The sequence below is a fragment of the Neolamprologus brichardi genome, chromosome 8, assembly GCF_056152115.1.
Source record: "Neolamprologus brichardi isolate AB-2024 chromosome 8, ASM5615211v1, whole genome shotgun sequence".
NCBI lineage: Eukaryota > Metazoa > Chordata > Actinopteri > Cichliformes > Cichlidae > Neolamprologus > Neolamprologus brichardi.
This window is the reverse complement of record NC_142111.1, coordinates 16252337-16279841: the sequence shown is the minus strand read 5'-3', so window position 1 is coordinate 16279841 and position 27505 is coordinate 16252337. Positions and strand designations below refer to the sequence as shown.

General features: G+C 39.7%; 1 protein-coding gene across 9 annotated transcripts in view; it reads left to right on the top strand.

Moving 5' to 3' along the window:
* Nucleotides 1-27505, top strand: part of LOC102789302 (calcium-activated potassium channel subunit alpha-1a) — a 97839-nt gene that overhangs the window by 27134 nt on the left and 43200 nt on the right. For all 9 annotated transcript variants that reach the window (XM_087844705.1, XM_087844702.1, XM_035907855.2 and 6 more), the window contains exons 3-8: nucleotides 14032-14093; nucleotides 19173-19266; nucleotides 19688-19799; nucleotides 25498-25573; nucleotides 26402-26477; nucleotides 26605-26775. In XM_087844705.1, coding sequence (XP_087700831.1) covers nucleotides 14032-14093; nucleotides 19173-19266; nucleotides 19688-19799; nucleotides 25498-25573; nucleotides 26402-26477; nucleotides 26605-26775 — 591 coding nt within the window. The remainder of the gene's footprint in view (nucleotides 1-14031; nucleotides 14094-19172; nucleotides 19267-19687; nucleotides 19800-25497; nucleotides 25574-26401; nucleotides 26478-26604; nucleotides 26776-27505) is intronic.

Here is a 27505-nt window from a genome sequence, read left to right as displayed (position 1 = left end):
TAAAAAAGGCTTTTAAAATATTGTAAATGACTTCAAGTGTAAATCTAAAAATACGCGTTTCACGTCTGTGCGCTCAGATGTAACAGGTTATGACTCAGAAATGAGTACAGCTAAGACTGTAAACTGTTGTGGTTGATGGCACAGCTGCTGTATGCAAAACGCACACACTTCCTGTGGTTCCGGTTCATGACTTGGAAAATGTTGCATTCGTTAAATCAGTGTTTGGGACACACATGTATGTATAGTTTAGTATGTTTGGGTCAGATGAAATAGTGAAGCATGTAGCAAGCATATGTTGATTCTGAGAAAACTTTTCTAATTTTCCATCCTGGCATTGTTCAGCTCCCTCTTGGGGTCTCTCGTGCTGTCATCGCCATGAGTGGCTGTTAATTTCCCTCGGCTTTGTCCCTCTGCAGTGAAGTTGCAGTGCTTTGCAGGAGCTCTTTGTTTCCCAGCAGGAATGAAAACTTTTAATGAGCTACCAACGTACCAGGAACCGATGTCTTGTACCTCCCATAATTTCCAAAAACAATTTTCTAATTCTCCACACAGTGTAAAGTTGTTTATATCAACTGTGGAAACCAGAGGATGTGTCATATGTAACAACAGGATCTGCAGCTACAGATTGGATACACAGTTGCTGTAAATTAGGTACTTTTTGACTGGATAGTTGAGTCTTGTTAAATAGACACAAAAACCTGTGTCTATTTAACAATTAGCTCTTGAAAATAACCACAGTGTCTATAATAGAAATTTAAATAACACATAAAGACAAAAATTCTTTGTGTCAGCATTAAAAAACATTTTCTAGATCTATTCCTAAAGTTTGTAAGTTATGTTGCTAATTTCACCTTGATAAAAACTGCATTTTTTTTTTTGCATTTGTAATGCATCTGACAAATTACTATTTGCGTTGTACATTGTACTAAAGATTCTTTCCAGAAATGCGTGATCTGCTTTTGCTTTCTTGCATTTTATTTTTGTTTCTTCTCAATCATTAACAAGGCTGTATATTAGCTCAGCGGTACCGGTCCGTGAGTCGTTTGGTACCGGGCGGCGAGAATTGAAGCTCGGGTGTGAAATTTATGGTTTTCAGGGTATTTATCGGTTTTTATCGTTATTTTCTTAGCGTTTTTATCGTTAACTTGGTTTTCCTGGGTCTTTTCCCGTGTGTTTTGAATAAATCCTCTTTTTTGGGGGGGGTACGGTTTTTTTTGTTGTATTTATTCGCAACACCTTAAAGACCGGTCTGTGAAAATATTGTCAGACATAAACTGGTCCGTGGCGCAAAAAAGGTTGGGGACCGCTGTATTAGCTGGCTGCTAGCTTTAGCTGGTCACTTGGGACTCCCCCTCCTTGTCCATATATGGTCATTTCTGTATCTAAAGTGAATCCACAAACTAGTCGGTGATATCCTGGTGGTTATGTCTAGGGCTGGGCCATATTATACCGTTCACGGTAATACCTGTAAATGTTAGGCAATGATAAGAAAATGAAATATTGCGATAGAATATGGGTAAATGCGCATGCGCAGTGCCTTTGTTTTCATACGCACATGCCGGAAAAAGCATGGCGGCGACGGAGAATGAGAAGGGCGAAAGCGGATCGTTGAATGAAACAGATGAACCAGAACTGGTTTGTAAAAACATGCAACTTCAGTGATGTGGAACTGGTTTGGTTTTTGTCCGTCAGATAGCCACCAAAGCATTTTTTTTTTAGAACATACAAACGGTCGTCATTATTACTGTATTTTTTGGACTATAAGGCGCTCTTAAAAGCCTTTAAATTTCTCAAAAATCGACAGTGCACCTTATAATCCAGTGCGCCTTATGTATGAATTCTGGTTGTGCTTACTGACCTCAAACTGATTTCATGTGGTATATGGCGCTCAAAAATCTGTCAAAAAATGTTTTAGTACAACTTAAGCTACGAAGCCGCATTACAGCTACCGTAGTCAGGAGCCTGGCGGAGTGATACGGACTGTGCTTCAACATAATATTACCGTATTGTGTGTGTATAAGGACCCCAAAATGGAACCTGTTAAGAAACATGCTTATAAAGTGGATTTTAAACTCAAGGCGTCACGCAGTAGAACAGAGCAGCTGCAAGAGAATTCAGCAACAGCTGCTTGTTAAAGTGAAAATAAATTGATGGGGTTTTTTGCACTAATAAAGTTGTGCAGTTGTAAAGTAATTAATTATTGCACACTTTCTGTAAATCCAATAAACTTCATTTCACTTCTCAAATATCACTGTGTGTGTCTCCTATATGATATATTTAACTGACATTTTTTTATTGTAACAACCAACGATTTATACAGGAAAATAATGACTATTAACAAGGTTACCCCAACTTTCAAAAAATCTTTGGGCCTTTCACCTTTGGATCCATAGATAAGTCAAATGAAAAGACTGTCTTAGTCTGGGGTTTATGACTTAGTAGTAAAGGTCTCTTGACAGCCAAGATATTTATTCATCAGCCCAGGAAACTCAAAGAAGCTACAAGTAAAATATTTTGAATACAGATGTTTTGTATATGTTGTTGCATGTTTTGTATACGTTGCAAAGTAGTGCTTAATAACCTGTAAACTCTGCTGCTTTTCAGTGTACGGGCCGGGGCACATTCAGATTTGGCAAAGATGATGTTATAATAATAATAACAGCAGGTCTATCCCTCAGGATCTGCTGTAATGTGCGTAGCGATCCCTGATGTGGAAGCAGCTGAATGCAGCACGGCAGGAAGCCTAGAGGACAAAGGAATAATCTGCTTTTATTGACAAGATGAGAGAGAAATCCCTTAAACCCTCTGGTTTTACTCATGAGTGCGAAACTCGCAGGCACAAAAGAAACTGATGAAATCCTGCTCTGAATACTGTGCTGTCTGTACCTTGTACTCATACTGGGAAAGGTTTCCGAGTGATGCAGTACAAGTCTGAGTATTACATTCAGCCAATCCAGACACCCACTGCATCTGTAAGAGTTTCCAGGTATTCCCAGTAAATTTAAAGAGCTGTACATTGCTATTCTGTTCTTAGTGCAATGCCCCGTAACATGTCAGAATTTGAAGTGTAACCAATATACAGTTCAGTGGTTATGGCAGACTCATTTTTGTTTCTAACTTCATTAAACATATCTAGTAGATTAAATATCTGAAACAAACCATTTAGAGCACGGTTTTTCCCACAGTTTTTCCCACTGTCGGGATTGCTTGTACATGTGCGGATCTCATTATTTGCATCTTTGATCGTGTTTAATATGAGCAACTACCTCTGTAACAGTATAAATTGTTACAGTGAGAACGGATCCATGATAATCAAAAGCTTTATCTAACTTAAATTTGGTCAGTCTGGGGTTCAAGGGCATTTTCATGGCATGTCCAACAGCTCCCAGAGTAGCTGCTGCTTTAGCTTGTTTCCTGGAAGTCCCGTTCTGACCTCTTGCACAGTGTGTTCTGCAATTTCTCGAACATGTGGAGCGTGCAAACATCAATTCCTCTTTCAAACCCTCCCAGGTTGTGTGTGTGGGATCATCACTGGTGATGCGAGCAGTTTACACCATAGCTCCAGCATGCCATAGCTCAGGAACAGAAGGGACATTGTGACCATAGTTCACATTCAGATACTGAGTTGGGGACACTAATCTTAGAGTGCATTGTCTACAAATTGCAGGATTGGTGGCTCAATCCCCTCCACAAGAACCTCAAGTTTCTCTCGATGACAGACTGATCACTGGTGATCTAGCTGTTGCAATAATCCCCGTTTTCAAGCCCAAAGGCAACCCGTCGGGTTCAGGAGTGAGACCTGGAACATGGTTGTCATTTTGTCAACATTCATTGAATTCTGAATTGTAAACTGCTACAGCATGTGGGACTGCAGATCAAACAAGTCCAACAATTTAAATATCTGGGGTCCCTCGTCGAGGAGAAGAAAGTGGCATCATCAGTGGAGATAAGCTCCAGAATTGGGCAGGCGGCGGCAGCATTCGCTTCCCTGCACTGGTGCGTCTGGAAGAAGAACAACATCTCATTGGCGACAAAGATCCGCCTTTACCGAACCCTGATCCTGCCCATTCTACTTTACAGCGCGGAGACGTGGACAATGCTCAAACACGACTTGAACAAGCTCGAAGTTTTCCAAATGCGTTGCCTAGATGCGTTCTCAGCGTTTTCCTTCGCGACCGTCATTCGAATGACACCATCCCCACCAGCTACGGCAGCCAACTGACGATCGGCGACCTAATCCAGCGCCGCCGACTCCGTTGGTTTGGCCACATTTGTCGAATGGACCCGAGCCGCTACCCCCATGGCCTACTCTGGTTGACCCGCCCCACCGATTGGAGGGTGCATCGAAATACACCAACGAAGACATGGATGAAACAAATCCAGGATGATTTGAAGGCCCTTCGACTTGACCTCGAGCAGGCAAGAACCATCGCCTTAGATCGAAAAGCGTGGAAGATAATCGTTGGTCAAGCAAGAGAACCTGCGGCACCTACAGCAGCGTACTGGTTGCGCGGCAGTCCCGCTAAGAACAAGATGTGGGACTGTCAGAGTAGACATGATTCTACTGTACCGTCCCGATCTGAGGGTGATTATTCATAGGGAACCATCTGAACCGTCTCTATTATGTCAACTCAAAGCACACCGAAAACACTGACATTTTTGGCTACTTAAACAAAATGTTCATTTACTGCTTTTGGCCTCTTACCAAATTTGACTCTCTTAAACTTTCTACAATTCCTTGAAAATAATATTAAACTGAAGGATTGCTTTTTATTAACACACTGGAGGAGAGCCAACACAAACTGTAAGGTCGGGGTCACTGTAACCATGCAACACATTTTTTTTGTATTTTACCATAAATAAAGCATTTACCTGCAAACTATGGAGAAAAAAAAATCTCACAACTATTGAAAGCCTTAAACTTATGAAGTGATTTCGTATCTTAAAGGTCAATTTCACTGCTCTTATTCAGTGCAGTAAGTAAGGAACAGAAGGAGACACTGAGACCATATTTCACATTAAGTCAGATGCTGAATTGGTGACGCTAATCTTAGATTATCTTGTCTACAAATTGCAGGGTTGGTGGTTTAGTCCCTGGCCACTCCACATGCCAAGTGTTCTTGGGCAAGACACTGAACCTCAAGTTGTTCCAAGTAGCAGATAAGCGCCTTTCATGGCAGCACAGCCCCAGCTGGTATATGATGAGTGTCTTTGAATGGGTGGAGGAGAAAGTCATGCCAAGGTTCAAAGACACTGCAGTGTATACGTGCAGACCATTTAATCTGTGGCGGTTATCTAATCCATGAGTATCTTTACTACATGTATTATGAGTCTGGACAGGTGTGGAATTAAACTGCAACTTGTTGGCAGAGGTGTACAGTACAACAGCAAGGCGTTAAGTGTAGTCGTTCATTGTTCTGCAATGGCTAAGCAGTAAATTTACAATTTCACAGTATAAAGTGTGGAGGAATATGTGTTTGCATGTATCGGATTTGCATGCACCATCATTTTTCTTGGTGACTTGGATTATTTTTCTTTATCTCTCTTGCTTTGTTTTTTCTAGTATTCCGTTCTTTTATACAGTACTGTGGAAAAAGTCTTCAGCTAGCTCTCGTTTCTTCATATTTTTCTTGCTTGGTTCCACCATCATGGAGTTTGCATGTTCTCCCCGTGTCTTTGTGGGTTCTCTCCTGGTACTCCGGCTTCCTCCCACAGTCCAAAGGCATTTGGTTAGTGAGGTTAAGTGGTGATTCTAAATTGCCCTTAGGTGTGAATGTGAGTGTGAATAGTTGTTTGTCTCTGCGTTGGCCCTGGGACCTGTCCAGTGTAACCTGTTCCTTGCCCTATGGCAGCTGGGATAGGCTCCAAGTGGTCTTGAGTAACAGTAATCCAGGCGTTATCCAGATGTTTTTCTTTGGCTGCTTTTTCACTAATTTCCAGTTCTTGTACCTATCTACTTTCAGGGGAAATGTTAGTTGTTTTCTTGCTAGCTACTTAACCCCAGCCTATGAATCATTAAATTGTATCTTTAGGCACTTTGTTACTAGCAGCCTGTTACAAAAAAACATGATTTCTTTCAGTGAATCTGTGAAAAATTAAAAAAGATAACACAGTTTGGCAGTTTTTGCACTAACGAGGTAATTTGGAGAGATATATTAAGAAGGATAAGAGAAAAAAAAGCATAGGGAGCATAGTGTGTCTTCTCTCTCCAATACAATGTTGCTAAAGTTGCTAAATGTGAGTTGACGTTAGATAAGCTGGACTTACAGCAACAGAAAGAAACCACCGGGTGTTGTATTTATCTCTGGATGGGAAGATGACCTACAGTAAAATTAACTTAATGTATTTAATTTTTAAGCTAAAGACTAAGCAAGGTGGTTTTATGTACCATCCTTCCTGTTTTTAGAACATTTGAAATACTCTTATGAGACAAAAACCCCATGTTTTAGTCATTCTGCTCCTACTGATCAGTCTGTCATAAGCAAGCCCAGAGGGGGGAAGAATACCTTTGGCAGAGCCACTGATCTCAGGACATTGAACCTGTCCAGCTCTGTGTCCTTGAGCCTTGCCTTAGTCATGAATCACCGGACTGACAAAGCTCAAGGCATGATCAGAATGACACATGATGAGCTAATTTCTTACCCCACACAGGCGTCTGGGGATTGTCTGTGCAGCGCTTATCATCCTTCTGCTGATGTCGTCAGTGGCTTTAACCCGTTATATAAATCCGATTGTTTTCTTGTCACACGTTATGCCAAACGCAGATTCAAGTTTTCAATTAGATGTGATGCTGTGCATATCTCGGCACATTACTGCAAATGAAGTGACCGACAGTGTTGACGCTAATGAAGGCAGCCCACTCAGGCTTCACTTTGTCTTCATTATTTCTTCAAATTGAAAACTGAATGTAATCAAGTTCTTATTATTTGAGAGAAAATTTAAAAAAAAAAGGGACTGAGTAATATGAAAATTAACAACGCATTGCGCATAATGGAAGATTGTAGACTCTTATGTCGTTAATGGTTAGGATGCTGTCAAAATGTTACAGTCCAAATGTGGGTTTCCTGCTTGAGCGACACAAAACACAGGAGAGCGACTTTCTTCTCCTGCTATAATTTAACCTTCTAAGACCCGAACTCTTCCACAGCATGCATTTTTAATTTCTCTTTGATGTTTGGGCTGATTGGGGCCTGATGAATGTAAAAACAAAGAATTACCTGATTTGTTTTTTACCTTATTTTTGTTTTTAAGAAAAATAAGAGATCAGTAGCAGCATAATGTCCTCGTAAGTGGATATCAGGCCCTTGTAGAGCAAAATTGAGTATTTTGGTCTAAATAACCCAAAATGTGATGTCCACATATGTAAACGCCAGGTCCTAGGAGGTTAAACAGTTTCATCATAAATTCAGGCAGATGAGGCAGTGGACTGTTTATGAAACACATGCTGGATAGGTTATATTAAGATCTTGCTAGAGGAGGGTGCTGGGCTTCAGGAGCACTATCCAAGACCACATCAGTATGCATGTTGTGTTTTTGCCTGTCACCACAAGCATGGGGCACATGCAGGCATAGGCAGTGAATACAAGGGCAGAGTTGTCTCTTCAAGTCCCTATCTGTGATTCTTTAATATGCATTATTTCCAGGTAGAGGTGACTTTTTCTTATTTAGGAACTATTTTGATGGGTTGATGGAAAGTATTCTATTTATGAGCAGATCATCCTTGCTGTTTACAGGCGTAAAGATTCTCTAAGTCCATGATTTGCTTCGTACCTCAATGACGCATACCTTGGTTCATGTCTGTTAGTGGGGTTGAAGAGCATGAATGAAAAAAAAGGGACAAAATAAAACCTTTTGATCACAGGTATCGCCTATTTGATTGTGATTGGTTTTCCAACTCTCATGCTTCTGAGGTGTAGCGTGCATTTTCCTGCATTCACATGCTCTCATGCTTCCTCTGAAAATAGCATGCTAAGTTAGGAGAAGTATTTTTATACACTGGACCTAATGGTCAGTATGGAAAATGCATTTTATATGGATAAGATTAATAAGATACATGGTGTGCATCTCCAAATGAGAATTGTCCACATTTACGGACATGGCATCACAGTGGAGGCTAAATCTACTGAACTTTGCTGTTCATGACACACACAGAGAGAACAGGGATCAGGAGCTTGTGGTAAATCAGTCTAATTTCGTAAAACTAAGACAGTTGAGCTCCCATTGGTCACAGTTTAGTGGTCAATGTAGACCTCTGCGATAAATCTTTGCACAGCCTATGACTTAACCTACACCTATGTCATTGTTAATGTGTTTATTACCTTGTGGTTGTAGCCCAGTGTTTTAAAAGCAGTGCCAAATAAAAACAATACATAGAACCAATTTCACCTTTTGTATCCCCAATCTTCATTTTTTGGCAAAAAAACATATTTGTCCAGTTTTTGTAAATTTTGCGATCATTTCAACAGTCTGCGTTCAGGAATGTGCTGAAATCTGTGAGTCCGTATGTTGAGGCTATGGTTATCGTTGCTTATATTGATGTCGTGTTTGTTACTCTCTCACTGATAAATTCCAAAAAAAGAGTCAATTGGCCTTTTCACAATGATTGCAGGCGGCGTTGAGGCGACATGTTTTACATATTTCCAAGGAGGTGCATGTGAGGTTGTAGCGTAGGTTACAGTGTAGGGTTTCAAAGGGGTTTGCAGTTATGGCATTCGTGCAGTGTTCATTTGACAGAGACGTACAAACGTTACTGTTGTAATAAATCATTTGTTACACAGGATCAGACGTCCAGAGCTCCACACAGCTGTCAGACTTTCTTACATTTTTTTAATAAGTTGTTTTTACTCTTATTAAGCATTGCTATCTGTTTTCTGAAGTCAAAAATATTTTTTCTTTAAGTTTATTATTTTTTTAAAGTCAATATTTGTGGTAACAATTTGGCCTTACACTCTAAGGAGCCATGGTTCGAGACCGGGAAAAGAGAGAAATTCCTGGGATGTTTGCACCTGAAAGGGCATCCTATATAAGACTGCTGAACTGTGTGTGTGTGTGTGTGTGTGTGTGTGTGTGTGTGTGTGTGTGTGTGTGTGTGTGTGTGTGTGTGTGTCTGTCTGTCTGTCTGTCTGTCTGTCTGTCTGCGTGTGCTTGTGTGTGTGTGTCTGTGTGTGTATTTTAATTTAATTTAAATATATTTAATTGTGTCTGCTGATGCTTGGAAAGTTATAACTACTCATTGACAAAATTTTAATTGTAAATCACTAAAATACGAATAAAACTTTTTTATTAGCCTGTCAGTGATGAACATGTACAGCAGATTTCGGGTGATTTCGCGTATAATTCGGTTTATTATTGTTGTTGTAAGAGTTTATTTTCCCTTCCCATTTGCAGTGTCACCTCTAGACTATTCAGATGGCCATTTCAACCAGATTCAGCAATAACAAAGATGTTTTTAATAGAAGATAGAACATATCAGCTACTTGCTGTAATGAAAATACAAGATAGAACTAAAACTGCAGATATGGCCGTGGTTTCTAAACTGTTGCTGGGTACAAACATTACTCAGAAATCATTTACAGCTACGAGTTGATCATCAATCAGGTGGCCAGTTATAACATCTCTCTAATCTTGGGTTTTCCTACTGCATGCGCTGCCCACTGAAACAGCACTGTGTCAACAATGACACTGCAAATGTCTAAGATGTTCATCTGTTGTCTGTGTTTGTCAAGGCTGCACTCAATCATGTTTACAGCTGTTGTTGTAAGCATGCTAATTTGCTGTTATCACCTCGGGAAAAGGATGAAGCGTAGTTTTTGAGAACAGTCATACAGAGTCTACAGCATTGTTCACAGACCAAGGCTGATCTCACAGACTGTATTTTCCCATCTCACACAGAAATCCTAAATCAGTTTTCAGTGAAGTAAAAAAAAACATAAATATATATTTATATATATGAGACTGCAGCAATTTTAATTTTGTGCTTTGTCCTTTAAGAAAACTAATCTGAAGTTTAAAGTTATCTTACCTTGTGCATTACAAATACTTTTCAGCTCAATGATAGCACATCAACTTATTCAGTCTCTCTTGTGCCTTTCTGTATTTTTGTGGTATGCACGAAATACCTCATGAATCAATGTAGCATTTGAGGTCAGACAGATGGGCTGGCTGGAGTTTCCCGGGGTAGTCCTTAGGTCATTTTATTTTGGAAAGCATCACCGTGTGGTGGTTGAAGCTGCTGTGGGACAGTCATCCATAAGGAACATTAGGTCAGAGATTTCTGCTCCCATAAACAAATGGGATTAAGCATTGCTGTGCCCAACTCTCAACGCATCTACTGTTTATCAAGATCCTATATTTACTACACGCTTTAAGAGAATGTGGGGCAAACTGGTTACTGGTGGTTCTCCCTCTCCTGTCGGGGGAAGAGAGACTTCCATTGCAGAATTAGCACATTTCTTCCCCAACAAAAATCTTAATGACCATTCAAAAGATCCAGATCCTTTATTTGAAGTTATTTATGGGTTTCTTAATGGGGAAAAATTAATTTATCGCATTCTGAATTTCTGCTACTGTCAGTCTTCACCTCTTACATTTCCTTTTACCAATTTTTTACAACGTTTAACTATTATTAAAATAGAAGTTTTTGTGTTAGATGCCAGCTCTCGTATGTACATGATGATGGTGAGTCACACTTCAGGAAGAGTGGAGGAGAATGAGTGGGTTTTTTGATGTTTGCAGGTTGCCTTCTGAAGGCTTGAGACCTGCTTGTGCACTCTGCAGCCCTGCACACCATAGACAGCATCACTGATGATATTGGAGTCAAAAATTAAATTTGTTATTTTCTGTCTATTTATTTCTTATTGAATTGGTCAATTATTTATGCAGATTGCTTCACAGATAGTTAAGCTTTCTCTTGTGAGTTTTCTTTCAGATTAAATTCCAAGTTTTAGTGTTTTTTCTTAAAAGCCTTAGACATACAAGTGATAAAATCTTAAAAGCAACCCTACTTAAAACCTTTTTTACATTTAAATCAAGAAACACTTGATAACCATTAGTCATGGGTACAGCGCAAAAGCCAAACCTTGTCCAAAGACACATTTACCACAAATGTGTAATGTTTTTTAATTCACTTTTTATGCCAGGTATTCAAAAACTAAATAAGTAAGAGGTTTAAAGATTCCCACCTCTTTATCACAGTCATTAAACTCTGCTGATCCAATCCAAGGTAGCTGTGGGGGCACTGGAGCCTATTCCTGCTGTCGTAGTGTGAAAGGTGAGGTACACCCTGGACAACATGTAGACTAATAACTATTCATGCCCACATTCACACCTACGGCTAATTTAGGTTGGCTAATTAGCATAACCAACCCACTTCTTTGGACTGCACCCAGAGAGAAACCACTGAAGCACGGAGAGAACGCGCAGACTTCACACAGGAAGGCTCCAGCTGGTTGTAGCCGTAACACCGTGCTGCCCGTTCATCATACCGTCTCTGACAATGTAACCATTTACAACTGATGCGACTCAGTGAATAAATATCAACCAGTGACAGCCGTGAATGTCATCTCATTTGAAAATAGGCCGATAATAGTCACCGAGGACAATGTTTAGATAATATATCTGTGCATCATCAAGTGCAACATGAAGACCCAACTGAAAAATCTAACACCAAGAGATCAAAAGTGCTTCCTTTCAGCTGTGTAACAAAATACTGATTTAAAAAGGATTATTTTTAAATTTCAAAGTTCTTGGATTTGCCTCCAGTGACTTGTGGCATGACTTGAAACCTGCCCGTAAAGATGCAACGTTTTTCATCCTGGCACTGAACAGTTGTTTAAATTTCTGGGAAAATGATGTCTTTTAATGCAAATTTCTTCTTGACTTGCAGTCTACGCTGGCATTAAGTAAGAGTATGTTGTCAAAACATAAATGCAAATTTGAGTTGAGTATATCGTGGCAGCTCCCTTGGTTATCATGCAGGAGTGGTCAGTCCTCTCTGTGAGCTCTGTGCCTCCTTGTGGGTGGAGCCATCTGCCAGCAAACATCCGAGGAAGGCTGAATATACAGATGTGATGCATCATTATGGGATGACAGAGATGAATGATGAACGCTGGCACTGCCTGATGTCGCTTCATTGACAAACCGAGTCATGACTGCCCAGTCATTGTAACGGCCCGAGTGTGTTATTTACTGCCGTTGCTGAGTCGTCATCTTCTGTTGGGATTAGCATTTCTAGGGTTGCAGCAACATTGTTTCCAGTTTCTAAACTGGGACAGTCAGAGGCATAAAGAGATTTCCTGGCTTTGAAAGAAGAGGGGATGATTAAAAATGCATGCGGGTGCTTTTTGTCATTACAGAGCCATCAGCGGTTGCAGGTTGACAAGACAATTTCACATCATGGAAATGAATTAACCAGGGTTCATTCATTATGCATGCCCATTGGTTTCTTGTTCAGGATGGCCATTGTGTCATTTCTAAATAGATGAAAGCCAGCTAGGCTTGCAGATAACCTGCTAGTGTATTTCGGGATGTAGAACATTTGTTCTGCTGTCTGGCAGAAACCTTTCTGTTCTTATTTGTGTCTCTCGGGGTCGCGCCCTCGTCTACATTAGCGCTGGCTGTAAAAAGGAAAATTAGGACACACAACGGTTTTAATAAGCTGCTGTGCTTTTTGACTTATAAATGTCAATTGATGATGCTGTAGCATTAACATTATGTTTAAAGGATTAAAAATCTAGGTCTTCCCCATTCCAAATGGCAGAAAACTGGTTGTGCAACAGCTGCATTGCAAAATGTAAGATTTATAAACTGGTTTATCTGCTTTTTAGCCTACTTTCCTTTTTAAAAAAAAAAAAAAAAAAAAGTGCTGTAGTTAGAGATTTTAGAGGTTTTTATCTTCTGGCCCGTATTTCTGATAATCTTCAGCTGCCTTTTTTGGTTGGACAAATACAGGGAGTACTCCCTGGTTTTCACTGTTAGTAGTTTTGTCAGGTGAGAACACGGGTAGACTGAAACGAAGGCGGATCAGCTAATCTTGGTTTCTCCATCACTAGATATGCTGTCGTTATAACTCCTGTGGGGCTGGCAGAAGTGATTAGGTTTCACCTAAGCTCACTCCGTGTCAGAGCCATCACTGACAGTCATATTTATTGCCCCGCAACCTGCTTCCCTCCTGGCCTGGGATTCTATTGGCCACTTCCAGACTTGGATCTATTCATCAGTGTCTTCTCCCTGCAGAAGAAGGCAACGTGAACAGAGTAAAAGCGACACCCTGGTTTTTATTATCGCGTTGCTTCACTGTCAACGTCGAAGCTTCAGGCTCAGCTGCATCTCCGAAAGCTGAAGCTAGGTTCTGTCACTCTGCCCACACCTCCACTGCCAATTTACATGATGAGGCAAGCTCTTGCGTATTTATTTATGCTGTCAGATATACAGTAACACTGTAGTCTGTTTGTGACACTGTGACTCTTTCTTTTTGGTTTATATAACACAATAATAACAGGCTGGCAAGGTGCATCAAGGTCTGCTCATTAATAGCCATCTAATATTTGCTATGTATAACATTTGTTATGTACATGCTGCGTTTCAGGGTTTTCTGATGTCGTGGAATTAAACAATCAGGAGATATTTTCGGTTTGTTTTGACATGACTCTGAAACCCAGATGATGATCAGTTTATGGTGAAGTTGTTACCAAAACCGTTTGGGGATTTTTGTTTTTTCTTTGTTGGGCAAAGACAAATATCCATATGGTGTAAACTGTACAGTATTTAAATGTATTTGATTTTTTTCAAGCTTGCTAATATGTCATCGTATTTCAACCTAATCCACTTGTTTTTCTCATTTTCTAAAAGTTGTTAAATCAGTTAAAATAGTGAAATAAATGAAATAATGAGAGACAAATGTGGCTCGTGTCCATTTATCAATACATCTTAAAGATTAAAAAACTACTGTCTAGTCCAGTGTGCATGTGTATATACTGTACTGTACCACTTCAACTTAAAGTAAAAATATATATTTTTTCCCATTCTCTGCAGGTGGTGCTCGTTTTTGCACTCAGCATCGGAGCCCTTGTGATATACTTCATAGATTCCTCTGAGTAAGTAATTAGCTTTAAACTTTTTTGTTTTCCCCTGTAGCTCACAGTTTTTTGAGAGTTTAACTGATATGACTCACTTTAAGATCAGTAACCTCATAGCTAGACGCAGTCTTCATGGAAATGTAACCTCATAGCAGCTCTACCAATCAGAGCATGTCTGTAGATGGATTAATGAAACTGATATCAGAAGTTTGTTCTTCAGTTTTGCTGTCCTTGGCCTCAAAACCTGTTTTCAGTCATGAGCTCCAGGAAATTTTCAGGTCATCGTCTGAAGTCGTCTTGTTGCCAGCCTCATCCTTACTTCTGGAAGCACTCCTCGGTGTAGTGTGCAGAAGGCAGGACATGTAATGGTCACTCACCAGCTGTGAATTCACCTGAGAAATACCCGCGTCACTCGCATATGGGTACAAACTGGTGCTTTCAGACATTATGTTGACTTTGGAGCAGGTTAATGACTGTTTAACGTCTGATCCAACTAGCTAATGGTGGAAAATTTGTAGGGGAGCGCAGTGCAATTAGAAAAAGTCAGTCAGGTTTGAATTAGCTTAATTCAGTTTACAAAGAACCGCAGTTTAGTTCCAGGGAAATAAATATAAAGTGTAATAATAACGCTGCTGATATTTCTGTTACATTACAGTCTAAATTGCTAAAATCTATTGTAGTTCTATTTGTAGTAGTGCAGACACATGAATGTGAAGTTCATGTAAGGTAGCCTTAATAACACTGAGTGCTTTGTCATGGTTATATGGCATTTAGAACACAGGCTTGCTATTTTTTGCTTGTTTGTTGTTTAATCCAATCATTTTCCAGGTAAACTGCTCCGGTCCTCCTTTGCGATCTCCGCTGACGACCAGCTAGAGCTCACAGATGAAATTTGCTTAATCTCTGTAATGAAAGGATCAGACTTTTAAAGAGGCAGGAAAGTCCAAAATTTCCTGTTCAAAACAATCGCCATCGGTAATCAGACTAGAGGAAGCGGAAGGCTCTTTAAGCTACATGTGAGGCAGTATACTGTTACTGCGGCCTTGTGGTGTTTGGACACAGTGTCATTAAGAAAGTGGGGTAAAACACGCCAGGATAAAAGCCTCTATCAAGCCCGCAGTGAGTCTCCACTGGGAGTAATGTTAAAGCAGAGAAAGGAAAATGAGCTGTAAACTCATATAATCAGCCTCCTGCAGGCACACGTCCAGCTTATTTGTTATTGCATAAGAAGACGTACAGCTGAGGGCTTGGCTTGCTCTGATGTGGTTTGCAAGCATGATCTCATTTCATTATCTGGACAAGCTCAGATAGAGTTACATCCTTACCGATGCCATCTGTGGCCTCCTGTTCTCAGAACTTGCCTGTAGTGTCTCCGAGTGCCTTTTCACCTGATGGAGGATGACGTTCAACCTCTCTCTCTTTAAACTCGTCATGCATAAGAAGAGGCTTTGTTAAATGTAGAAGGACTGATGCCCTAGCACCTGCTTGCTGACTTATCTACATATTAGTCCAATGAGGCTCTCTGCCTGAGTTTTCAGTCAGTATTATCCAGGTCTTTCTATTATTCAGACACCATTTTTTCACTACTTGGAGCCAAAGAGCAGCCAGTTAGCTGCTCTCTCGCAAGTGGCAGCAGACTGTAACAGATATAGCCCTTCCTGTAATTAGTGCAAGCCTTGCCGAGGCTGTTATATGATGGACAGGCTGACCTAACTTAAAGTGACATGGAGAGAGATGTCAACATAGCAGACCCACTTATATTCAGAGAAGAGCTGTGAGCTGCACAGAGGAGGTTTAGGTCTGTACATGGAGCTCTAATTCATAAATCTCGAGTTTTGTCTTACTGTGGACGTCATGGTTCTATGTAACTGTCATTTGTAAGTCTGGATCACCTGATCAGCTGGAGAGATGTCCCATACTAACAAACTATTACATGTTTTCATTTTATCTTCTTAGTTTTAAATAGTTTGGTTGTTTATTTCAATAATGACTTTAAACACTCAAAGATTCTAGACTTCATATACAGCTAACAAACTTAGATTGTATATAGAAGATGGACATAGCTATCGTGCTGTCAAATCATATCCTGCTTTTCCTCCTTTTTGACCATATTTACAAAATGGACCACCTTTTTTTTATTCAGTTCACACCGTAAACTCATCAGTAGGCTCTTTAATGATGAATTTATTAGAAAGAATGCAGATCCAAGTCCCAGTCACATAGCCCTAGAGACCAGTTGGCAACCACCTTGCAACCACTGTTCACTAGGGAAAAATGTGTGTTTCCCAAATAAAAGTTACCAGTGGTTACCAGTGATGAAACTGAATTGCAATCAAAAGATGCTGCAGCAAAAGCCTCCTTGAGGTACTGACATCACACATAGTTTGCATAGAAGATGCAGACTTATCTGAAAACACTCTGCAACTAATCGCTACTTTTTGAAACATGTTGGTTTCAGTGGTACAGTACAACTTGTAGGTTTGTGTCGCAATTTTTCAAGCTTCACTAGAGTTCGTGGATAATTAGTGAGTGTTTGCAGACAAGCGGACATCTTCCATGCAGACTATGGGAAACTATGCCAATCTGTTAGCAACCAAAGCAATCAGGAGGAGGTCTTTGATGTATCACCATCTTAGACTGATTTTAACTAGCTCGCCAACCTGTTGAGGAATACACATTTCCCTGTAGCACCCAGTGGATACTATGTGGTTGCCGGCCGGGTGACTGTGTGACTGAGGCCTGCGCACCTGAACACTGACTTGGCTTTTTTTAGACCTGGAATCTACGTCCATCTTTTATATACAGTACATGTGACAAACCAAAACCCAGAGTTACCTTTAACAGGCAGTAGCTGATTTTTTTCACCACTTGTGAAGAGAACATTAACACTGACAAAAAGAAATTATGTTGGATTTGAAACAAGTGGTTATGTATACATCCAGAATCTCCTCTTAGCTCTATTTTGATCTCCAACTGATGTAATTATCTGTCTTTTTGAGCTGGTAGAAACAATAAAAGTCTTAAATATTCTCAGAATTTGTATGAAAATATTCCTTTACGTTGCAAAATATATGCACATACAGTATCGTCAGACAGCATTAAGCCCCATTACATGCGAGCTGGTCCATCTTGATTGATCTGAGCCTGAATTGAATGAAGGAGGGAGAGACCAGATCTGCTGTGGGCAGGGGCTGTTTCATGATCCATAACACTCCTAGACATCTTCCAAACCAGGCCTGCTGGAACTCAATTATTTAGCTCTGCAGATCTGCCTGTGTGTGGTCTGTCATCCTGCAATGATGGGGATTTACTGGACCGATGTGTCATTACGGTGAACGAGGGCAGAACCATCCAGCATGGGCTATTCTTAGAGATGCCATGGAGAAAATGAGTTAGGATTTTATTTTTCACCACCTTCTCTGTAAATTTTGAATAGATAAAAAGAGGAATGCAGACATTAAGTACTGTATTGTTGTACACTGAGGATGCAAACCATTCTAGGTTTACTAAGTCTTATTTTAATTAGAATCACTAAATATCTTAGTGAGTCATTGAAGGTTGTAGAAAAAAATTAAGCATTAAAATTGAACAGAACTATAATGAAGTCTCTATATAGCTAACGTTTAGAGAATAGATCCTCAAATAGAACTGGGATGAAACCTGACGGCTATCAGTCATCATCACATCAGTGATGCTAAAGCTAAAGATCAAATGGGAGTCACTGCTCTGTATCGGATTGGTTCAAAAAAATAATCACTTTGTGTACTCCACGGGGATAGTGTTTTATCACAGGGAGGCTATTAGAGTTTTTTTTTCACGTAACAAAAGCAATTTGCCTTAATCCGAGTGGTATTAAACAGCACAGGGGAGAACTGCAGCTGGTGAACAGTGTGCATTAGCGAAGCTTGTGAATTTAAGTGTAGGGGCCCTGCAGGTAAAGAGAGCCAACAAGCTAAATCCATGAGAGATACCTGCTTGGAGCTAATGTGATTCAAAAGAACTCTATGTGCAGTCTCTGCTTGCAGGAAAAAAACCCAAAAGTTTATCAGCCAATTTTGTGGATGAAATCAAAAATAATAAAAAATCATGATAAAAAAGTTCTTTGAGCTTAGATAGACAAATATAATTTGTATGATGAATGGTCTAAAAAATCAAAAGTTTTCATCTGTGGCTAAAAGCAGCAAAATTGTCGTACATGAACTTGCTCTAGATTGACTAACCGATTCATTACTACAGTGCAGATTCCCACTTTAACACAACTAACAGTCACTGTTTGCATAAATTATCAGCTGTTCATTAAAACATTTATTAATCAGTTAATGCTTTAACTCCTTACTGTTTCTCAGTCTTGTTCTATTTTAAATGTGCACTAAGCCTGTGTTTTCATTTTAGGTGTTAGTAATAATAATTAAGGCTTTTTTTTTTTTTTTACTTTCAGGACATGAATATTGGTACGCAATCATACTAACCTATTACATTTACTTGGTTAATTATTTCTCTTTATTTGAATTCTTTGTGCCAGATACAAGCTTATTAAGGGTGAGACTTCACTACATTGCTAGCATTTGCTATGGCTGCTTGATTTCATTAAACCAAAAGAGAGACATGAACCCTGCATGCATTTAACCCTTAAAATACTGCTTTGCCTCTGCATTTCCATCACGTTTGATCTAATATTTATGCGAAATGTTTGCATATCAGATGGGAAATGCAAGACTCATGGGAACGGGGCACCGTTTCAATGTGAAATATTGCTCTGGGAATTCAACATATTCTTCAGATACATTGCTTTGCAGTTATTTAAGGGTTAATCAGGTACAGCAACAAGTTACTGCTTGTGTGACAATAAATGCATGCCCTTTCTCAACAGAAAAAAACATTGGAAAACACTTATTATTGCACTTTTTTGAGCACTTATTTTTCTCTTCTTTTTGGAAATCTTAAAAATGCATTTTCAGGAAAAGAAGAATGCATCTTTTATGTTTTATTTTTCATGAAACATTTTGATTTCAAAGAAATGACCTTGTGTTTTCACACTCCATTGTCAGTACCTGCCTTTGGACATGAGCATCTTTTGTTTTTGTCTCTGTCTAACAGTCCCATCGAGTCCTGTCAGAACTTCTACAAAGACTTCACGTTGCAGATTGACATGGCATTCAACGTCTTCTTCTTGCTCTACTTTGGCCTCCGTGTAAGTAGAACTCAGAGTCCCATCTCAGTTAACTCTTTCCCCGTTGGATGCCTACTATATGTAGCCCTTGTTTCTCTTTTCCAAACTGAGCAGTTTGTGTCATGTTTGCTTCCAGAACAAACTGACTGCGTGCATCAGAAGTTAGTGAGGGTGATCTTTGCCTATACAGCTTAACTGGAGCTACCCTGGGAAAAACCCAGGAACCTATTCTAATGGTCATCAAACCACATCTTTGCTGATATATATTAAGGTGTCAAAACTTGTTAATAAGGGTAAAGAAGAAGTCATGATTACGTCCTTATTGGGAAACCGTTAAGGGAAGATTTATGAATTTTCCTCTGTGATTTTCTCTTGTGTTTTCATTTGAAAGTAGCAAATTTCTCTCTTTTTTAAATTTTTACTCTACTCTTTGTATTCGCAGTTTATTGCTGCCAATGACAAGCTGTGGTTCTGGCTGGAGGTGAACTCTGTGGTGGACTTCTTCACCGTTCCTCCAGTGTTTGTGTCAGTGTACCTGAACAGGAGCTGGCTTGGTAAGAAGGCTCTCTTTACTGGCAGTGAATCAATGAGCATTTAATTACCAGCGGCCTGCAGTGCCCCCTGGTGGATTTAACAAGTCTAACAGCTGTCGTTTGCACACCAGATAATCTCAGCACATCACTAAAGCTGCAAAGACAGACATTGGTGCGCCCCTATTGTTAGCCATATAAGTTTGATGCTTTTGTCATGAAATTAACTTCAAGCTGACACATTGCATGACGTGCATGAGGAATACGATTCTCACTATCATGATGGAATTGTGCATCATTTTCAAAAACCTCTGGTACAGCACAGCATGTAAGTTGATTAGCAATAATGACTCAAACGCTTTGTTGTCTTTGTTCACTGAACTCATGCTGGCTTGCTTTAACGTGGGATCAAATGTTGTATGACTGAAAAGGTGTGCCACTTGAGTCCATGTCTTTGGCCCGGTCTTGTGCTTAGCAGGCTTTATACTGCAGTTGTCATTCACATACCCTTCACCTCTCCAGCAGAGCTCTCTGCGGCACCGTTAATAACACTCAAATGAAATCACGGTGTGGCTGAAAAGTACACGAAAGGATAAAAAAAGGTAATAGGCTTTGTTGAGGGCTCGAGCGCAAGAATGCAAGTCAATCTTCTAAATGTCTGAAGCTCATCACTCGGAGAGGTCTGTGAGAAATTAGGGGATTAAGTTGAGGGGTTGAAGAACAAACCTTCCATATAACCAACACCAGCTATGCTTTCAGCAATGAAACACTTCTACCCTCTTAAGTTAGTAGAACAGCCTGATTACTACACTTCAATAATGTGCCTGTGCATTCTCACTGAGCAGGTGTTGCTGCCATCTGGTGGACACATGGGAGTATAGCGTGCGTTTTAGCTGATCGGCTGTCTTTTGGATATCAGATTGTTATTTTATTTATACATGTTGTAGACTTGCTTGGTAGTAGACTGTCTATAGTGTTATATACATTTACATATAGTTATTGTGTTACTCATCAATTCCTTAATGGTATTTGTACTTGTACTTGATGTCTGGTCCAATTTCTGTGTTTTTGTTGGATTATTTAATCTGCAAAATTTCACAATGTGTGCACACTGGTTGTTGCTTTGCTTTTGGAACTCAGTTAGCATTTATGGACAGTGCATCAAAAGAGAAGAATATTTATTTAGAGATGATGTAAAAGTCATTCATCCACGTAGCAGAGCAGAATGACACTGTAGGAACACTTCTGTTCAGTTTCAGCGTTGGTTTTCCATCTATCATAGCAGTCTAAGGCTTACTAACACAACAAATATGTCTGCTTGTTGTCAAGAAACACAACAGCCATGTCACAGTGATTAAATCACTATTATCCACATAATGTTAGAGTGATATTGTGGTTCGGACACACAGTTTGTTTCATTATCAGTCGATCGCTTCTAATATCTTTATGTCTAAGAAGCGCAGATTAGCAAATGACTCAAATCATGGTCATAATATCAACATATATTTTGATACGCCTCTAATAGTTTACATTATATGACAACATTTCTCTTGTCAGTACTCATATAGCCAACAGGAGCCTTCTGAGAATCTGCCTATGTACATAGGTTTGTTCGGTTAAGGCTGCATTTGCTAAATTGTCAAACAGCGTGAGCAGCACTGAGATTCGGTTATTACTGTTAGCACCCCGTTGTTCCGCTGTTACTGTTTGTGTAGGTGTTGTTGCTTTTGTTGTTCGCTCAGCCCTGCGTGACTCATTTCACTGTATTTCATACAAGCCAAAACAGAGCGCTTCCTGTCACACATCAGGTGCATGGACAGGAGACAGAAGGATGTCTAGAGAATGAAATTACACATGCGCAGGCTGTATGCGGGATATTATTTTTTAATATAGTACTCGTAGGCTACTGTCAAGGGTTTAGAACAAAGATATTCGGGCATGGTTTGCGAATTAAAAGCAGAGCTGTAAATAATAAAATTGTTGGTAATTCATACTAAATTATTCCATTTAACTGCTTTAGTTTTGAGGGTGTCATCCTGCCCATGCTGGCTCACTGGGACACTTATAGAATAGAGTGGTCTATTTAATTTTACAGATGAAAAAAAATGATTTCTGCTGATCGCTCTTAACTCCAAGCATAAAAATCTATTGTTGTTTTTTTTCTTTCTTTCTTTTTCAATGGAAAGCATCTTAATCTCTTTCAGTATGGTCGGTGCAGTTGGTCATGGAGGATTTAGTGTGTGGCTGAACTGAGGTCAAACAAGTGATGAGGTCACATCCGGCTCAGCTGCTGTCGAATTGCCTCTTCCCTTCGAAAGTCCAAATTTCACTGAGTGCTTAGCTGAACTGCCAATCTGCCAGTCCTGCTGTCTGAACGCTTTGACACAAATACATCCAGTTTGCACCAATATTATCACACATTAACAAGCTCATTGATGCATGACAGGCTTCGGGGTGCGAGCATGACACACATTTTGGATGTTGCGGAGAATATGCCTTCAGATATTTCACGCAGAAACAAACTGCAGCAGCTGAAAAGATAATAGCTTTTGGTTCTGGGTTTTTATGCTTTGTATGCAGTCACTGGACAGTTTATTAGGTACACCTTACTAGCACTGGGTTCTGCCCTGTTTTGCTTTAGAACTTCCTTAATTCTTTGTGGCATAGGTTGAACAAGCTGCTGGAAAAATGCTTTAGAGATTTTGTTCCATAGTGATATGACAGCATCATGCAATTGCTGCAGATTTGTCAACTGCACATCCACAATCTCCTATACAACAACATAACAAAGGTGCTCTGTTGTTGTTTGAAATGATTTGTGCTTTGTGACATGGCATGTTATCCTGCTGGAAGCAGCCATCAGGATACGGTTACACTATGGTCATAAAGTAATGAATATCATCACCATCAATACTCAGGTGGGCCATGACATTTAAATAATACTCAGTTGCTACTAAGGGGCCCACAGTATGTGAAGATAATATTCCCCACAAAAACAACTTAGCTGAGGAGTGGAATCTGATGTGGTCTTTTCCTGTGGGAGCCCATCTGCTTCAGAGTTTGTCCACAGATGCTTTTCTGCATATCTTGGTCTTTTTATCACTTTGAAGCACTCTGCCATGTGAATGGCTAATCACATATTTGCATTGACAAGCAGTTGAACAGGTGTACCTAAAAAAGTGGCTGGTGAGTGTAAGTTGACATGCATATTTGCTCATAGAAAAATGTCATATTTTGCATGTTTAGTTTACTGATCTGTGGTTCCAAGTGTTTTTGGCTTTTGGCGCCTTCACTTACATCTCTTTGCAACACTTCGTGGACTGATATCTGAGTCATGAATTAGTAAGAACAATGAAGTCCTGAAGTAGTAAAATGAGCTCAGATTATTTTTTACAGCTCTGTTATTCTTTTACGTACCTTTCTAACTGCACCGATGTGCACCAGTGTAACCGAATTTAAATATTTGTGATATATGTTAAATAAATAAAGAGGATAAAGAGCCCAGATACATTTCAGTTAATTACAGGACCTGTAAAAAAACCCTCTTTTTAAAATTTCACTCTTTTCTCAGTTAGTTCTCTTCAGATTACTCTTAATATCACTTAAATATTAAAACGAGTCCTTTAATTGAACTGCTCTGTATTCTGAAATGCACTAAAAAGGATGAATGAATGAATGAACTTCAGTTCATGTATTTTCTTTTGTATAACTACAATAACAGCTATTACATCAGCTACGATTAATTTAGGGATTATTGTTGAAGCACTAAATCCATAGTAAAACACAACAGTGATTGCCAAAGCTTTTCATTTTTCCCTACACAGCTTTACTGTTCACATGACATCTTGTTTCCTGCTCTAAATGTGAGACTACAATACATTCTGTGCCTTTCCAAGATTAGAGAATGAAATTTGGTTTGTCAGCAGCAGTTGCCGTGTTATTGGGATGGTTACATTGTGAAGCCAGCTGATGGACAGACTTGCTGTCTGGCCTCTTCCTTTCCCTGGATGATTCCTAAAGGAGCTTACACTCTAATATCCTGATGGGAAAAGGGTTTGCTTTAAGCTCGCCACGAGGATACTGTGAAGGTCCGAGGTAAATCAGATCAAAATGCTTCTTCGAAAAAAAGACCTGTTTTTGAGCCGGTTGGGTGCAAATATGAACCATGAAAGCACCTGGCTGTTTTTGTGGATTTTTTAAATTTTTTTTAATATTCTGGAGGAGATTTTTAAATTTTTTTTCATGTGAAATATTTGGTAAGGCAGACGAAGAACAGTGAAGACGTGGATGTGAAGTAGATTTCGGACTAAAGCTGAAGACTTTCACCCAATTTCTAGACATGATTCCTACTAAGATGTTAGTGTACAGGGGGCCTGATGGAGGCACACACTCCCAGAAGGTTTCTAGTACAAGAAGACGGAAAAAATCCACCGGGGAGCTCTTCCAGAATGGCTACAGGGTGAGGATGGGCCACGGCCAGGTGATTGATAAAGAGGACCAGGACAGCATTTGCTACAGCTTCGGTGCATGCTTCCATGTAATCTCCTACTGGGGTAAGATCCTCAGGACGTGAGAGCGGAGGGGAATCTCTTTCTAAAGCCCTGTGCTGGATGCTGTGGGTCAGCTGGAGCATGTTCAAAATTTGCTCTGTGCTATGCTCTCCATCTGGCAAACACTCGCTTGGCAAGGCATAACACAGTTGTTATAAAAAAAGAAAAAAAAAAGATGATTTATTTTTATTTTCTCTCACTGAATGATTGCCTGTAATGTCTTTGATTTGTGTCACTTGGCATTCACACAAATCCACTCCAGCAGGAGAATTTATCATCCCAATTAATGCAGAGGGATACGGATTTAACTTGATTGCTCTCTCTTGGCTGAGGTGGCGTTTAATTTTTTTATGCAGCTCAAACACTGTGAGTGGTGCAGCTTTTTTTTTCTTTCTTCAAAACGAGTGAGTTCTATGAATCATTTAGATTTCAAGCACAGATATGAGGCGCCCTTTAGCAGGCTGTTTGCTGCAGTGCGGTGACGAAGCGTAGCGCAAATATTTGACTTTATCAGATGTGATTTTGTGGCAGATCATCTGAGCTTATCGACAGTAACGGCATTAAACACGCGATGACACGGTCGTCATTTAACCTGAATGTGAATACAGCCAAGTGGTGATTATGAGCAGGAGCTCAGGCTGGCGTTTGTTGGTGTTCTGCCGTCCTTGGACTGTTGGCAGCGTGCACCGGCTCCATTTATTTCTCCCAACAAATAAATACCCTCAAATTTAGGATTTGACGTCACATCTGTTTACTCATTCAATTTGGCGGCATCCACCTGTCTTTACTCTAATCCAGGTTTTCATCTCGTCCACGTTCAGTTTTATCCACTGGGAATGACGCACGTATCAGGTAGATGCCGGTGCAGAGCGGGGCTCCTGAGATTAAAACACAGTGTTATGAGTTGATGAAGATCTGGGATGCCGAGCTTGTTTTGTGTTTTTTTTATTATGCTTTATTTCCCCACAAATATTTCAAATATTTTCTTTTAATATCCTAAGTGCTTAGTACCTGTCGATCTGTTGGACTTTACTTTTTGTCAATATGAATCCAATGAAGCTTGTAAACATGGATGAAAGTATGAAAGGTACGGTGTTGTTAAATGACGATCAGATATCACTCACGATGCCTGACTTGTTGCTAATCAGTGTTTTATGTTTATTTTCTCACAGGTTTGAGGTTTTTAAGGGCCTTAAGATTGATACAGTTCTCAGAAATTTTACAGTTTTTGAATATACTAAAGACAAGGTAAGTTTTTTGATGCTTTTTCTTCTTCTTTTTTGTTCATACAGCTGACAGTTTGTTTTTCACCTGCCTTTCGCTTCAAGCGAAGAAAGAATGTAGTTTTATTTTGACAGCAAAATAAACACAAGCTTTCATTTGGCGAACGCTGACATCAAGTGTATTTCTCTGCACTGCGTTGTGCACACTGAACTATATCACCGTACCATATCATGCAGTCGTGAACAAAAGAGATTGCTGCTGTGCCCCTTCTGCTTAGAATTAAAGAGTTTTGCACAGATGTCACGTCAGAAAGAGCTTTGAGTATATCGACATGCTTTAGAATAATCCTCACTTGACAGAACAGACAAAGAAGTGGATAGAAGTCAAACAGGGACAGCACTGCATTAACATGCAATACTTAATAAATCCTGATTATAGTACGCATTAAAGATAACAGACTCTTTTATAATGCATTTGTTTACACTGACATTAGGTTTAACTTTCAGCTGTATATGATGAAAATATCTTGGAGCCTGCTTGGATTTTTTTTTTTTTTTTGCAAAGCCATATGTAACAAGAATAGCATGACTAACCATAACACAAGAAAAAGTACAAGCTATAAATTCGAGTAGGAGCTACGGTTTTAAGAGCTTAAATCTCTCATGTTGCTTATTTTAATAGTTCAGGTTGAACCCTAATTCTGATTTCACTCTCAGACTTATGTGTTTTAAAGCATAGACTGAATTTTTGTGTGAGCTAGGGCTTCCAGTTTGGCTGTACGTACCTTATTATCCCGGTGTAACAGCTACAGTTAATACTTCATCTTCTGTTGTCTGGCTCTTTCTAACATAGCAACTCGATTAAGCTGGTGAACCTGTGTTCAATCTTCATAAGCACATGGCTAACTGCAGCAGGGTTCATTCATTTGGTAAGTTAGGTGAAAATGTGGTGGTGCTGTGTAGCAACTGGATGCCTATTATCAGTAATTATTTACTGCTTCATCAAAGACCTGTGTGTTTCCGTGGTCGTTGTGTAAATTCTGATCTTTGTTCCAGGTGGAAAACTCAGGGGATCCTTGGGAAAACTTCCAAAATTCCCAGGCACTTTCCTACTGGGAATGTGTCTACTTACTCATGGTTACAATGTCCACTGTTGGCTATGGAGACGTGTATGCAAAAACCACCCTGGGCCGCCTGTTTATGGTCTTCTTCATCCTTGGTGGTTTGGTAAAAATCCCTCTCATTACTTATTCCCGCTTAAAATCCTCCATCACATAAATGCTGGGACTTAAGTCGAGACGCCCGCTTCACCCGTTGTTCACATTGAAGTGTATTTGTGGCTCACCACTTCACCACAGTATGTTGCATGTCATGTACTGTATGAGTTGTCCACAGTGTTGCAGCATTGATTTTGGTATAATGCTGAAGTTTTGATTTAAATGACATGTAGAATATTTGAGAATTTTTGCATCTGTTATTAACTGTAAAGGTACTACGGATTTCAGGTGGCTCCACCCTCCTGCCTTCCCTCCCTCTTTCCAACAAACACAGTGAGATAGAGTTGATTCATGACAGCCCAGCTTTATATGGATGTAGCAACATTGCTGTCCTCTTCCTGCACAACTTTCAGAATAGTCTGGCAGAAAATATCCCGTCGGGGATTTAACACAGACCCGAATTACCTGATAAAGAAAATAGGCAATGACAATTTAGAGGGCAAAGTTAACCGGATTATAAAGTATTATTCAGCGTGGACATACAGTACTTTAATATGATCAAATACCTGGATTTAACTGAGGTAAGACTGAGGTATATTAAAGCAACTTTTCAGTCGTCTAAACCTGAAATGTTTTCGTTTTGCTCAAAATTATGCGAAAAAACCATAAAATAATGTTTCAACCTGAAAGAAAGTATTGTCTGATGACCAGTGTAAACATAATAAAGGCTAATAATAATC